The sequence below is a fragment of the Glandiceps talaboti genome, chromosome 2 (assembly GCF_964340395.1).
Source record: "Glandiceps talaboti chromosome 2, keGlaTala1.1, whole genome shotgun sequence".
Taxonomy (NCBI): domain Eukaryota; kingdom Metazoa; phylum Hemichordata; class Enteropneusta; family Spengelidae; genus Glandiceps; species Glandiceps talaboti.
This window is the reverse complement of record NC_135550.1, coordinates 25,617,158-25,630,679: the sequence shown is the minus strand read 5'-3', so window position 1 is coordinate 25,630,679 and position 13,522 is coordinate 25,617,158. Positions and strand designations below refer to the sequence as shown.

The 13,522-nt window shown below is 35.8% G+C and overlaps 2 protein-coding genes across 2 annotated transcripts in view; one reads left to right on the top strand and one right to left on the bottom strand.

The window, feature by feature from the left end:
• LOC144450327 (leucine-rich PPR motif-containing protein, mitochondrial-like) overlaps positions 1–9,377 on the top strand; it is a 31,508-nt gene extending 22,131 nt beyond the window's left edge. Inside the window, exons 26-36 of the mRNA XM_078140929.1 lie at positions 245–402; positions 1,482–1,550; positions 2,179–2,315; positions 2,629–2,711; positions 3,797–3,992; positions 5,184–5,308; positions 6,005–6,117; positions 6,561–6,635; positions 6,968–7,052; positions 7,694–7,836; positions 8,485–9,377. Of these exons, the coding sequence (XP_077997055.1) occupies positions 245–402; positions 1,482–1,550; positions 2,179–2,315; positions 2,629–2,711; positions 3,797–3,992; positions 5,184–5,308; positions 6,005–6,117; positions 6,561–6,635; positions 6,968–7,052; positions 7,694–7,836; positions 8,485–8,565 (1,265 nt within the window). The 3' untranslated portion in view covers positions 8,566–9,377. The remainder of the gene's footprint in view (positions 1–244; positions 403–1,481; positions 1,551–2,178; positions 2,316–2,628; positions 2,712–3,796; positions 3,993–5,183; positions 5,309–6,004; positions 6,118–6,560; positions 6,636–6,967; positions 7,053–7,693; positions 7,837–8,484) is intronic.
• Positions 9,378–10,344: 967 nt separating this feature from the next.
• LOC144453807 (2-amino-1-hydroxyethylphosphonate dioxygenase (glycine-forming)-like) lies at positions 10,345–12,500 on the bottom strand. Its single transcript, XM_078145167.1, has 3 exons — positions 12,322–12,500; positions 10,906–11,131; positions 10,345–10,597 (listed from the first exon to the last, which is right to left on the bottom strand). The coding sequence occupies exons 1-3, from the start codon at positions 12,487–12,489 to the stop codon at positions 10,383–10,385; spliced, it is 609 nt and encodes a 202-aa protein (XP_078001293.1). The 5' UTR covers positions 12,490–12,500; the 3' UTR covers positions 10,345–10,382.
• Between the last annotated feature and the right edge of the window lie 1,022 nt (positions 12,501–13,522).

Sequence of the window (13,522 nt, the reverse complement as noted above, 5' to 3'; positions counted from 1 at the left end):
TTCAAAACCCCATTTGCATGGATTCCAGCCTAGGTTATAAACAACCAATCTGATTTCAAGCTGAATTGGAACAGTTTTCAGTTTGATCCTGTTTTCACTTTTCTCTTTTGTAGTTACATTAATAACAATAATAACAAACAATATGAAGAGTTTTAGAATAGCTGAAAATCAATGCCAGAATGGAGACAAGGATGATGTTTGTTTTTAGTTTTTATTTACTATCAAACTCCATTGTGATTCACAGCCAAGCAAAATAACTGGCAGAAATGCCTGGATACTTGGACCAAAATGCAGGAAGAGGATGTAAATCCCAGAGAAAGGACACTGCGATACCTTGCTAATACTTTAAAGACACATGGACAGGAGGTGCCATTTGACATTCCAGGAACGGCAAGAGAGATGGTAAATTTTATATACTCTGTACAGATGGATTTTTCTCTTTGTTTTAGCACACTTGAACTTCTTAAGTTCAGTAGTGCTATAGGCATGGAAAAGTGTCTGTCTGTCTCTCTGTATGTGTAAACAACTTAAAGTCAAAAACCGCTGGACCGATTGCCATGATATTTGGTGGGTATATTACCTTGGACGTCTAATTTGGAAATTGTTCAAATCAAAATACTTACTACTGGTGTGTGATTCAGGTAAAAAATGGGGCTGAAATTTGGTGAGATGTTTCTATACGTGCTATTCTGCAGACATTTAAAAAAAAATGAAAACACAGTTAGCTCCAGCAGCCATGACCATGCCCTTAGCAACAACCAAATGCCAGTTCATAGATGGTAAAATAACATCATCTGGTAGGTAAATTACTAAACATCCAAAAAATGTATGCAATATCCCTAGCAACAAGACCATGCCCTTAGCAACAGCCAAACATGGGTGTATATTGCAAAGATAGCAGGGATTCATAGACAAGTGAACTAATGAGATGTATGTAATGTATGCGTAGCAACAAGAATCGAGACTATGCCCATAGAAACAGATGTATGATGATGTCAATTGCAAAGATAACGAAAGTGAGTAATATGCAAGTGAATAAACTGTCAAAAAAAATGTATATACATATGCCTGGCAACAAGACCATGCCCATAGCAATAACCAAGTGATCACATATATATATTGCAAAGATAACAACTGGGATTAACAGACAAGTGAATAAACGTTCACAGAATGTATGTAAATATGCCTGGCAACTTGACCATGCCTATAGCAACAGCCAAACAATGGTGGATATCACAAAGATAACAACAGGGATCAATAGACAAGTGAACAAACATTTAAAAGATGTATGCAAATATGTTTAGCAACAAGACCATGCTCATAGCAACAGCCACAAGATCACATATACAAAGATAACAACAAGGCTGGATAGACAACTGGATTCCTATATGTAGCATGGATCAGCATGTGCATAAACATTTTTTAAAAACTGCAGTTGTTTGTGCTATTACTCTATTGTTACTTTTTTTTATGCATTTCAGGATGTAAATGCCATTGAAGATTCAGAAGCCAAATATGAACGATTAATTTGTCTCGTTGGCGAAGCAGGGGTATGTTATGAAATATGTTTTGATTTTGCCTTTCAGTGACATTCACCATAATAAGAGGTATTAATAATCTCAAATTTATAAACATGAATTCTTGTTCCGTATTGCTATAGGCATAACACAATATCTTGTGTTTATGTGGCTGAACTGTTATTATCTCATAGCAACTCAGTGGTGTATTAGATGAGGGTGTTTCTGTGGATGTCTTATAGCAAATCAGCAATACATGTGGTTGGGTGTTTCTGTGAATATTTAATCTGGAAATTATTCAGAAGGCAAAGTGATCGGATTAGTGAAATTTAATTGAATGTGAAAGTTATGAATTGACAAAATTCAAAATACAAACAGTTTCTATACTTCATGTGTGTCGGTTCACGTTGGGATGTGGATGCCAGATGATAAGAATGTGATACATCTGTGTATATACATGAGTATGTATATCAGTATGTCTGTCTGTCTATATATACATTCTGTCAGCCTGTTTGTGCACACGTGTATGTACATACAAGTATAGGTCTGTCTGTGCATAGCTATACATCTGTGTTTGTGTATCTGCCTATACAAGAGTCTGTCTTTTGAAGGAATGTCAGACGATATTGATTGATGTTTTTGATATGTTTATCACATGTAGAATTTCTCTAAGGCCAAGGGATTGTTGGATGATGCATTGAGTAAAGATTATGAAATGCCAGAAACAGTTTACAATGCAGTAATCAAAGCAGGATTACAGAGTAAGAATTTACAAGAGGCGCAAGAACTCAGAAAACTGTGAGTCTTTGGTTATGTTGTTATATTCCAGAAGATTAGTTTTAGGTGACATTTCACATCAGTAAATTTCCATCATACCAATCATCATGACCACATACATGACCATATACAACGCCAACATTACAGATTTGCAAGTGAAAAGTGATAAGAAATTACACTATATTTCTGTTGAATGTGTTCATTTTCTTTGAGGAGTAAAGTGAAACAAAGAGTTTGTATTTTATAACATTGTATTTCGATGGCTAAAATAGCTATTAGAATTACCTTGTTGTTGAGACCCACAATGAGATGTTATATTTGTTTATATTACTAGGTGCAAAGAAAAAGGAATTACGCTTGATTTATTCAACTCCACAGGATTTATTCTGAAAGCTATCGAAGCTGGTAATGAGCAAGGTAAATTGAACATTTGAAGACTTTAGAATAATTCAGTCACCATTATAAACTATCCAAACCTAACCCAACCCAGCCCAACCTTGGATACGGTTAGGGTTGGGTTGGGTTGAGCTAGGTTTGGATAGGGGTGTATTTGAGTTGGGTGGGGTGTGGTGTGGCGTGGTGTGGTGGAGTTGGGTGAATGGAATGGGTTGGGTAAGGTTAGGGTTGGCTTGGCTTGGCTTAAAGCTAGGTTTGGATAGGGGTGTATTTGAGTTGGGTGGGGTGTGGTGTGGCGTGGTGTGGTGGAGTTGGGTGAATGGAATGGGTTGGGTAAGGTTAGGGTTGGCTTGGCTTGGCTTAAAGCTAGGTTTGGATAGGGGTGTATTTGAGTTGGACTGGGTTTGAGTGAGATTTGGGTGGGATGTGAAGGATTTGGGTAGGATTGTCTATATTGTTATGGGTTTAGTGTACCACATAGTAGGCTTGTCTATACTGTGATGGGTTTAGTGTACCACATAGCAGGTAGTGATAGGCTTGTCTATATTGTGATGGGTTTAGTGTACCACATAGCATGTAGCGATAGGCTTGTCTATATTGTGATGGGTTTAGTGTACCACATAGAAGGTAGGCTTGTCTATACTGTGATGGGTTTAGTGTACCACATAGCAGGTAGGCTTGTCTATACTGTGATGGGTTTAGTGTACCACATAACAGGTAGGCTTGTCTATACTGTGATGGGTTTAGTGTACCACATAGAAGGTAGGCTTGTCTATACTGTGATGGGTTTAGTGTACCACATAGCAGGTAGGCTTGTCTATACTGTGATGGGTTTAGTGTACCACATAGAAGGTAGGCTTGTCTATACTGTGATGGGTTTAGTGTACCACATAGCAGGTAGGCTTGTCTATAATGTGATGGGTTTAGTGTACCACATAGCAGGTAGGCTTGTCTATCAAATATCAATCATCTAGCTATTATTATTTTGAAAATCATATTTTAGTTTTAAATTTGTAATGATTATGATAAATATAGCATAAGTTATACAAATAGTTACTCCCTTTCATCTAAACCCAAATATATCTCTGATATTACACACTTCATAGAAGCTGAAAGGGAAGTTGAAGATATGGTAGAGGAGGGCAAAGCACCCCGTGCAATCGTATTAAAGCAATTAGCCAAGCTTTATGAAGACATGGGAGAACCAGACAAGATAGCTAACCTGGCTACCCGTTTCCCAACCACTAGTAGCGAATCAAATATCCCATATATGAAATGTCTGCTTTGTGCATATGCCAACAAGTAAGTACTGTAGTCATGTTTATGAAAAATCGAGTGTAGTCACAATTTAGGAAGTTTCAGATGCACTTTTATTTGGTTGACAGTGCAGTCGAACATTAGACTCTACTAGTAGTAACTCACCCAGTTGCACTAATGCCACATTATTTTTAACTAACATACGTGGTATTGACCTTCTCTCTATCAACAAAAGCTGTTCATTTCTTTTTCACACATCTTTGAATTCATGTCTTCTTGTTTTTTAAACAAAGTGAAGAAAAACTCTTGCAAATACAGATTGCTGCTGTACATCGTACATAGGAATATTAAGGTGACTGATTGTCAGATGCATGAGGTACACTATGGCTTGTATTGAACTATGAAAACTTTGGGGAACATCATTTACGTGATGCATGTTCGGATGACCGAACAATTCGATAAGTGGAGTTCGGATAATTGGAGTTTTCGTTTATGTATGTTAGCAGCACTTGTTGAAAACACTGTTGGCACGTATTCAACTAAAATAAATCCAGTGCCAAAGTCCACAAGGTTTATACAGTAGTGTATTAAAAACATGGTGACTTTACCAGAACATCTTCTCCAAATAGCATTATGCTTCAAAATAGGAAATTATGTTCATACAGTCACCATTCAAGAGTCTACAGCAATATTATGAGCATTTTGCTTCTGATAAATAGTAACCTGTAATATTGATGTTTATCTCGATCATAACATTTGAAGTTGTGCACATTCAACTATATACTTCCCTACTTTTAGAGGTGAGCTTTCTGACTGATCATTATCCTTGACCAATCAAATAGAAATTTTCTAGATAAATGTGAAAGTGTTGCCATAGAGACACCATTTAAGTTTCAACACCTGTATTACCTATATAAAAGCTGTCTCATCAGATTGTGAACCTTGCTGCCTCATATGCCAATGTCTTGCACTATATTCAGTCAATATGTTCACAATTGAATTTTGGTAGCACGGACACTACTGGGAAATCTTGTCAGCGGAACACTTTTTCAACATAACATAACTTCTTTGATGGCAGAGAACAGCGCTTTCAATAAAGAAGCCCCTTTAAGTTTTATACAGGTGTACTATTCCCCATCTGATGTTTTTTGCCCAACATGATGTATGGTTTTTTTTGTTTTTTTTTGGTTTTTGGTTTTGGTTTTTTAATTCTTGATTTCTACTCTTTGGTATTAGGAATGATGTAGACAGCGCCCTCAAGTTACTAGAAGAAGAATTATTAGTGAAAAAAAGTGAAGAAAAGATGGGAACAGCACAATTTTTTCAGAAGATCATTTCAAATGAAGCTGACCTACAGAAAGGTTAGTTTATGTAATGTGTTATATCAAAGTTTTAAAGGGGTACATCATTTGATATCGGGGGGGGGGGGGGGGGGGGAGTTGGCAATTTTCACAAAAAATATATTTGTGGGAGGACAAAAATGAAAAGAAAATTTTCTGGCAAACTCAAGACAGAAAAAAAATGCTTCCAGAGTATGAGCTATATTGTTGTGATCCGAGTCCTGTTATCAGTTATACAGACATTACATGTAAAACTGCTACTAGAATAACATCAAAGAAAATGAAGTGTTGCCAGTAGGACGATTTTCATTTTTAATGTACAATCGGGTCATATGACTTTCAGTTCTTAATATGCCAGTATTTGCCTGCAATAGAAGATTGTTATTAAATGTATGTTGATATACAAACATATAATGATTAAAACAAACAATACACTCCATGGAGATAGTCAGTTGGATGGAAGATAATAACACCTTTTACTGAATTTACATTCACATGATCACAGTAATTACAAGGGAAATGCCAGGGGAATGAGGGAGTCTCATTGCACGCAGCTGTACCATACTGTGCTTGATTTCCCATCTCTCCCCCCTCCACCCCCATGTACGTGTAGTTACTGAAGCTCTCATATATGTTGATTGTTTTTGAATGAAATAGTTCATTATCACCAATTGTGCTGCAGTACCGTTGATTATTTTTTTCTTGTTCATCTTTCAGCATATGAATTGGTTGACAAACTGGTTGCTGAAGGGATTACATTTCAAGCATATGATTTAATGTTTGCTTTATTAGATTCTGGTAAAGTATCGGAAGCAGAGCAGTTGTATGAGGTTAGTAGACACTCTTTTAAAACACCAGTTTTTGACCTAAAGTCAGAATGGATATATGAATTTATGTAAAAATGTTTCACTATTTACTTGGTCTGTCTGAGTCTCAGGAAGGAAAGAAGCCATTTGAGAATAGAACAGCATGAAACACACACACACACACACACACACACACACACACACACACACACACACACACACACACACACACACTCACTCACTCACTCACTCACTCACACACACACACACACACTTTTCACAACCCCATCCCAAGGTTTAGTCCATCAGCTGTAAATTCTTGGTCACCTTAGCATGGTTATTTAACAACCGTATTATCAGAACAGGATAGGCAACGCAGTCAGTGCAAATAATAATTGGTATAATCAAGTTATCATGAAGATTTATAAGTTACGAATCTCAAATGTGAAGTTCTTCTCTTTTGACAGAAATATCCATCAATGCAGGAAAGTAAAAACGCTATAAATCAGTATGTCATATTGGTAACAAAAAATGATCTCAAGGTACGTCATTTCTTAATGAATAATGAGGTGATGGTATTAAAATATAATTCTTTGATTTCTACCCCCAAATCAAATATGAAAAGTGGGGCTGTTCCCAGAAAGTTAACGTTCTCTGCGAAATCATACTGAAAAGGTGTCCATGTCATTTGGAGAGCATTCACGGGTGACCTTTTTAACCTTTACAGCATCTTGTTACTACAACAAGTGCAGTGTACAGACCATCATTGTCAAAATCATATTCTCACTATGTATCTAATGATAGCTGTTGCTTTAATAAAGGTATCAAGTTATGATCTGGTGGTAAATTTGTATTTGTTTTCTACTTTTTACAGCCAGAAAAGTTAGTCAATCTTGCCAATATAGTAAAGACACCGGAGGACAAGCAGGTCATCTATTTTTACCTAATGAAATTATATGGTAAGTGTATGGCAAATGAAAGTAACATGAATTCTTTTTAAATTAATTTTGAACAATTTTTTTTATATAGATGTTGATAGATTAGTGGTACCCAAGTGTTTGTGTACATTTATTGTAACAGAGACAGACAGTGTCAATGTTAAGGTACAAACATCTACTCAGTCATGCCGCTTTAAATTTGTAGATAATTATTGTTAGCATGGACTAGCATATGGATAAACATTTTTAAAAACTGTACAGTTGTGCTACAATGCCATTGGTGGTATTTTTTAATTTTTTTTTTTCACTTGTGAGTGTCTAATTCAGGTTTTCCATTGTTTTCCAAATGGTCTCTGTGTTGTTTATTTCATCCTATCAGATGTACAGCCATTACAGATTGGAAGAATAGTTTTATATTGTCTTCTTAAGTTGATGTCAGTTTCCACACCCACTATTTCTTGCGAGACTTCACGATTTTCGCAATTTTATTATCATTTTTCTCGAATATTTAAAAAAAATATTTTAGGGTCAGCGTGAAAAACTAGGTGGGGTCGGGTAACCGGAACCAAACAACTTTTTTTGTTTGGCCTAATGGTATTTTATGAATACAAGTATCATATCAGAACAGATGACAGGTTGATTTTGGGTGTGTACATCTACAGAGCATAACAATGATTGGCAGTCAGCTTTACAACTCAAGGAGAGAGCAGACCAAGAAGGACTAGAACTAGGTGTGATGAGTCTCAAAAGACTTGCTATGCTTTTGAACAAAAACAACCAACAAGTCCCATTTCAAGAACCCCCTGTAAGTAGTACAATCTTTAATGTATGCACCTCATAGATAATAAAAATAATTCAAATTTTCAAGAGCATAATTGTGTTCAGAAATATTCCCATATCACTTATATAGATTTGGTCAGATCATAGGTCTGGCTCTTTGGAGATAATCAAAAACAGAATGGAATTTGTTTGGGAGAATAATGCCCCTAGAAAATATTTGAAAAATCTTCTGACATTTCTTTTTGCAAGATGAGCTACAATCAGAGGGATTTTATAAGACAGATGCTAATGTTTTTGCCATTTTTTGAATATTTGCCCATTGAAAAATACACCAGAATTTTTAACTGTCAAAAGTCCAATCCTTCTGATGAGTTGAAATATATCTACTCGTTGTTGATGATAGTATGTAAATGGATTGAAGCCCAGTCAAAACTGTGAGAATGAAACAATGACCTGGACAACATTAGGTCCACAAATTGTACGTTTGATTAATACTAGGCAGTCATACATACTTCAGCATGCAATACGCCATAAATATGTCAAATATTACAAAATTATGGGGGGGGGGGGGGGGGGGGGGGTTCAGTCACATCTGGAGGGGCTATAACCACAGTTTGTAATAAGATTATCTCATTCTGTCAATCAATTCTGTTCAATTTTTCTTGGTTTTCAGGAAAGTATTGGGTACTACAGGAAAGAAGTACGACAAGACAAGAAAGCACACTCTGTTTTAGAAATCAGCAGTGATTCATAGTATAGAATTCCATTTTATCATGACTTGAATGTAGGGACAGGTATCTGTACAAGGAAGGAAGGATAACAAATCAACAGTTTGCGTGTTTTGTATTTATTGTTAGTTTTTGTGAGAATAGCATGTGTTATTTTAGATATGTGGCCAAGAATTAGGAGAAATCCTGATATCATTTTCATCCAAAAGTGGAGTTACTGGTTACAGGTATGTCTCTGAGTCACAAGTTAAAAATAATTTCAAAAAGCTTTCCGAGTCTGGTCTCCATTGCCTTTGGGGAGGGATGTTACAACAAAATGCTTCAAAATATTGTTGCTTTCCCCTTTATGATAATGTAAGTTAATTTGAAAAATGTTGTGTATAAATACTAAATAATGGGCAAGTGATAAGATTGAATTTAAAAAGGTAGATTATTTCAAAAATAACAACATTTATCATTATGTACACCCCATATCATCGATAGTGCATTCTTTACCCTACTTGTAATATCTGGTAAATTTGAGGTTTGCCATTAAAAATCACAAACGAAGCCAGTGAACTGAATTGAAGGAGGTGGAATTTTTAGAAAGTATGCCACAAATACATGTACAACTGTGGATTTTGAAGCACAAAATGAATAGGAAAACAGATGAATTAAAGATAATGGTGTACATTATTTATTGTTTTGTTTTACTTTTTAATACATAGACTGACAACTGTTCAGGATTGTAAAACTGGTAACGATTGATCGACAAACAAATGCAGGAGAGAAATGTATTTTGCAAGATTTAGAGTTGATGTATAAACAGTGAATTTCTTTTATTGCATTGAATTTACAATAAATAACATGGTTATAATACCATTTATACAAAGTGTACTCTGTTTATTCATACTTATTTGTATACTTATTAGCCCCCAATGGGCACTGACTGGAGGGGCTATAGGAATGACCAATGTCCATCTGTGTGCTTGTGGACAGCCATATCTCTGATACCCATGAGTCAATTTCAACCAAACTTGGCACAAATGTCCATCACTACAGTGTACATGTCATTTGATTTTGTGACCTGTTATCACACATCAGGAATACATTATACAAACACTTATAGGATAAATAATATTCAAAATTACATATAATTATATAAATTATATTAGTATACTGAATTAATATCTTTTTTACTCTTGCTGCATTGTATTTTTTGTGCACTGTGATAACCATCTACATTAGTCTAAAAATCATCTGAATGGAATAAAATGCATATATCTGTATTCACCAACCTAAAATAGTTAGTATGCAATGTAAGTATGCCATTTCTTACATTTTTCCAAACTGCTGATAACAACAAATAGTACACATAGTATTAAACTGTACCAATATTTCAATACTTCTTGATAAAAAACTTGATGATTCTATGAAATGTTTTCAAATCTATTTAAAATTATAGTATAATGTATTACACATTAGATTTGTACATCATTTGCATATTTTTCAAATGTGTAAAACTATTTTTTGTGAATTTGAATGACTGCAAAAAAATTGATTTATGGAATATGTTCAAATTAATTTAAAATTATACAATGTAGTATAATGTATTTACACTTAGATTTTTACATCATTTGCATATCATTAACATATTTTCAATTGTAAAACAGTTTAACAATAATGTTTGTCAATGTAAATTTGTATGTCCTTGGCATAGTGATGGGACTCTTATCCTGTACTTTTAATCAAATTCATCCCCAGACAAGCCAAACATTTTAGATAAAGTTCTACTTTCCTTGTAGTACTAGTATTTGTCCACAGTGTCCAAGGTATTTTGTGTCCATAATCATCAAATCTCTAGTTAAACTTTGAATTTTTCCTGTAGAACTTTCCTACACAAATCTTCATACTTTTGCAACGGTTCCATTTGAATTGATGGATCCTTAGCACATTCATCCCAGTGTCTCATCCGTATTATTGCTTTGAATTGGGGATTTCTTTCCAGTTCTTCTGCCTCTTCCTGTGTCATGGGACCACCTTGATGTACTAGCGTTTGTTTGCTGGCTTCAGTCAAACCTGCAAAGCATCAGTACATCTATAAGTACATCAATCACTAGAACTTCTCAATGATTCTGCTGAAATGATTTTAAATAGATTTCAAAAGATGAACAGGGTCATGGACATCTTTGCAATATATCATAAGTTGGATGAGAAGACAACATGATACATAATGCATATATTAGAGAGAAATTCACTTGAAACTGAGATAGTGTGCAAAATTGAAGAGATGATAAAAAAAAAAGCTGAGCCAGTGCAGAACAGAGTGCTATTTCTATACTTTCATAATACTCATACTTGTACACCAAGTATTGTTTGGCACTCACTTTCATAATACTCCTTGTACTTGTACACCAAGTACCGTTTGGCACTCACATGGCCACGTACAATGGATGTTACACTTTCTGGAAACCCTAATTCCTTAAGGAATTCCTCCCCAACAATGTCATGATTGGCAGCTCCCAGGAGGACACCATCAGTCACCATTCTTTCCAAACCTTGATCAATTCCCCATAAATGACCAATGTCATGTAACAAGGCTCCGACAACTACCTGAAAATGTTCAACATTAAATTTTATTAACAAAATCTGGAGCTAAACACTCCAAAGTAACTGTCCAGCAGTCACTTGTGCTCTCTGTTTCATTTATTATCAAAATAGGTCATTATTAGTTAAACAAAGTAGTTAAACCAGGCTATAGCTGCCACTGCAGTAGGGATTCAAGTCCATTCAGGGTCTGATTAAATAATTTGCCATGCTGTAAGTAAGAAGCATACTAGTGTTATTTGCATAAGGCTGTCAGAATTTTAAGGGAGGGGGGCCTTGGGAGAAATTGGAGGGCATGAAAAGAATTGGGGGTGCGAAGTGGGGGCCATGAAAATTCTTAGTCTGAAAAGGGAGGGGGGTTTAGAAATATTTTGCTCATGATTTGAACCAAATTAAACCTCAGGAGCAGTCATTTATGGACTTGAAGTACATTTGAGAATTTCTTGTGGCTTTGCCACAATCAGTTCTAAAGCCTATATTCAGTGATGAGGTGCAAATGTGTTTGTGTGTATGACTTAATCTCCCCCCCCCACCTCTCTCTCTCTCTCTCTCTCTCTCTCTCTCTCTCTCTCTCTCTCTCTCTCTCTCTCTCTCTCTCTCTCTCTCTCTCTCTCTCTCTCTCTCTCTCTCTCTCTCTCTCTCTCTCTCTCTCTCTCTCTCTCTCTCTCTCTCTCTCTCTCTCTCTCTCTCTCTCTCTCTCTCTCTCTCTCTCTCACTAGCTATCATGGTGGATGTTGTTTCTGCCCAAATCTCGGATTGAAAAGTGAAAACCCTGCTGGCTAATCTAAGACCTTTCTTGCAAAGCCTACATCTATTTGTAAAGACATCTCTTATTGTTATGTATAGACTCTGAAGTCGATTGTCACTTTTATTTTAATGTAGTGTTGTGTTATCTCTAGAATGCGGGTAGTGGGAGGGGTACTGTATAATAGCACATATCAAAATATGTGTGTGTGGGGGGGGGGGGTATGACATTTAATATTTCCTCCCCAGCCCCCTCCCCTTACCGTAAATTCTGATCCTAGCCTAACCAAACCGACTCACTGTGATGTGGCTGTCATCTCAGTCACAGGCACTTGAATCAATTTGTATGATTTTTTTAATGTGTAGTGAATATTTACTACACATTTTGTTTACATAAAAAAAATCATACAGCTACAGATTGATTCGAGTGCCTGTGATCTCCGTAGTCTCACCTCGTCTGAATAACCTTCCTTAGCTGCCAACATTGCACATTGCACAGCATGTTCTTGAGATGACACTGCTTCGCCAATGTATTCAGTATCACCGTGCTTTCTGAACAACGAAAATACACAATCAACTGAGTGTGGTACACTCTCTAGATGGATATTTACGCTCGACATAACTATTTCGACTTCAGTCTTTGTGAACGTAACCCCAGCTGACTTTGGTATATCATATTTTGTTTACGGGGAGAGGAGGCTGAGCGCTGAGGGGTGATGACGCCAGTCGCAGGTGGTAGAGTATGTTCGTCGATGTATCAATGAAGTGTTGTATTTAGTTTGACCACTTGCAGTAAAACAACGACATATTGTAGCTTTTGAATTGAGAAAATAGCAGTTATACATGACCGTCATTATAATAATACTATTCTCGGGACGGCCAATTCCCTTTGAAAGTTCATTGACCCACATTGTGCAACGACAGGTTGTGATCATGTGACTTGTGATTGTATGCATATTGCATCGCTTTACACACAGGTACTCGAATCAATGTGTTGTTTTTTTTATTAATGTAAAGTAAATATTTTACTATACATTTTTTAAAACCATACAGATTGATTTGAATGCCTGTGGCTTTACATGTGTATTTTAACCGATAAGCTTATAAGGGTCGATACATAAAACAGGTACAGGCCAGGTACCGTCAGGCCAGGCCAGGTATCAACTGAATATTTTATTTATTCGTTTCAGTTATCTTTGTTTTCAAAATCACCATGCAATTAGTGTCTTCTGTTCTAGGAGTCACATTTTTTCACATAGATTTCATAGTCATTCTTGTACGTACTGGGTGCATTTAAGAGTAAAAACATTTTGCCAAATGCAGGCACTTTTAGAATTTTGTACACAAGAGTCTGGGTAACCGAGACTATATATCAATATGTATTAAAGCATAATTTTAAACATTCATATAAAACAAATTTAATATAAGGCTAACTTTGAAACATTATTATTACACACAATGTTTCACTTGTTAAATTCTAACGACAATTTCTATACATCATGTTATATTGCCCACTGAATAACCTTTGACCTTTTCATCTTCAACGCGTTTACATAAACATGACAAAAATTAGGACGCGTAATACGGAGGGCATTAATTTTTTTTATCAATTTTTGCAAACTGCCAAAGGTTTACCCTCTGCGTTATTAGGGT

Bases quoted from the DNA above. Each gene is read 5' to 3' on its own strand.
- LOC144453807 (XM_078145167.1), bottom strand. From the start codon at position 12,489: ATGTCGAGCGTAAATATCCATCTAGAGAGTGTACCACACTCAGTTGAT. The intron at 11,132-12,321 runs GTGAGACTACGG...GAACATTTTCAG, and splicing joins AGGAAGGTTATTCAGACGAG to GTAGTTGTCGGAGCCTTGTT. The intron at 10,598-10,905 runs GTGAGTGCCAAA...GATGCTTTGCAG, and splicing joins GTACAAGGAGTATTATGAAA to GTTTGACTGAAGCCAGCAAA.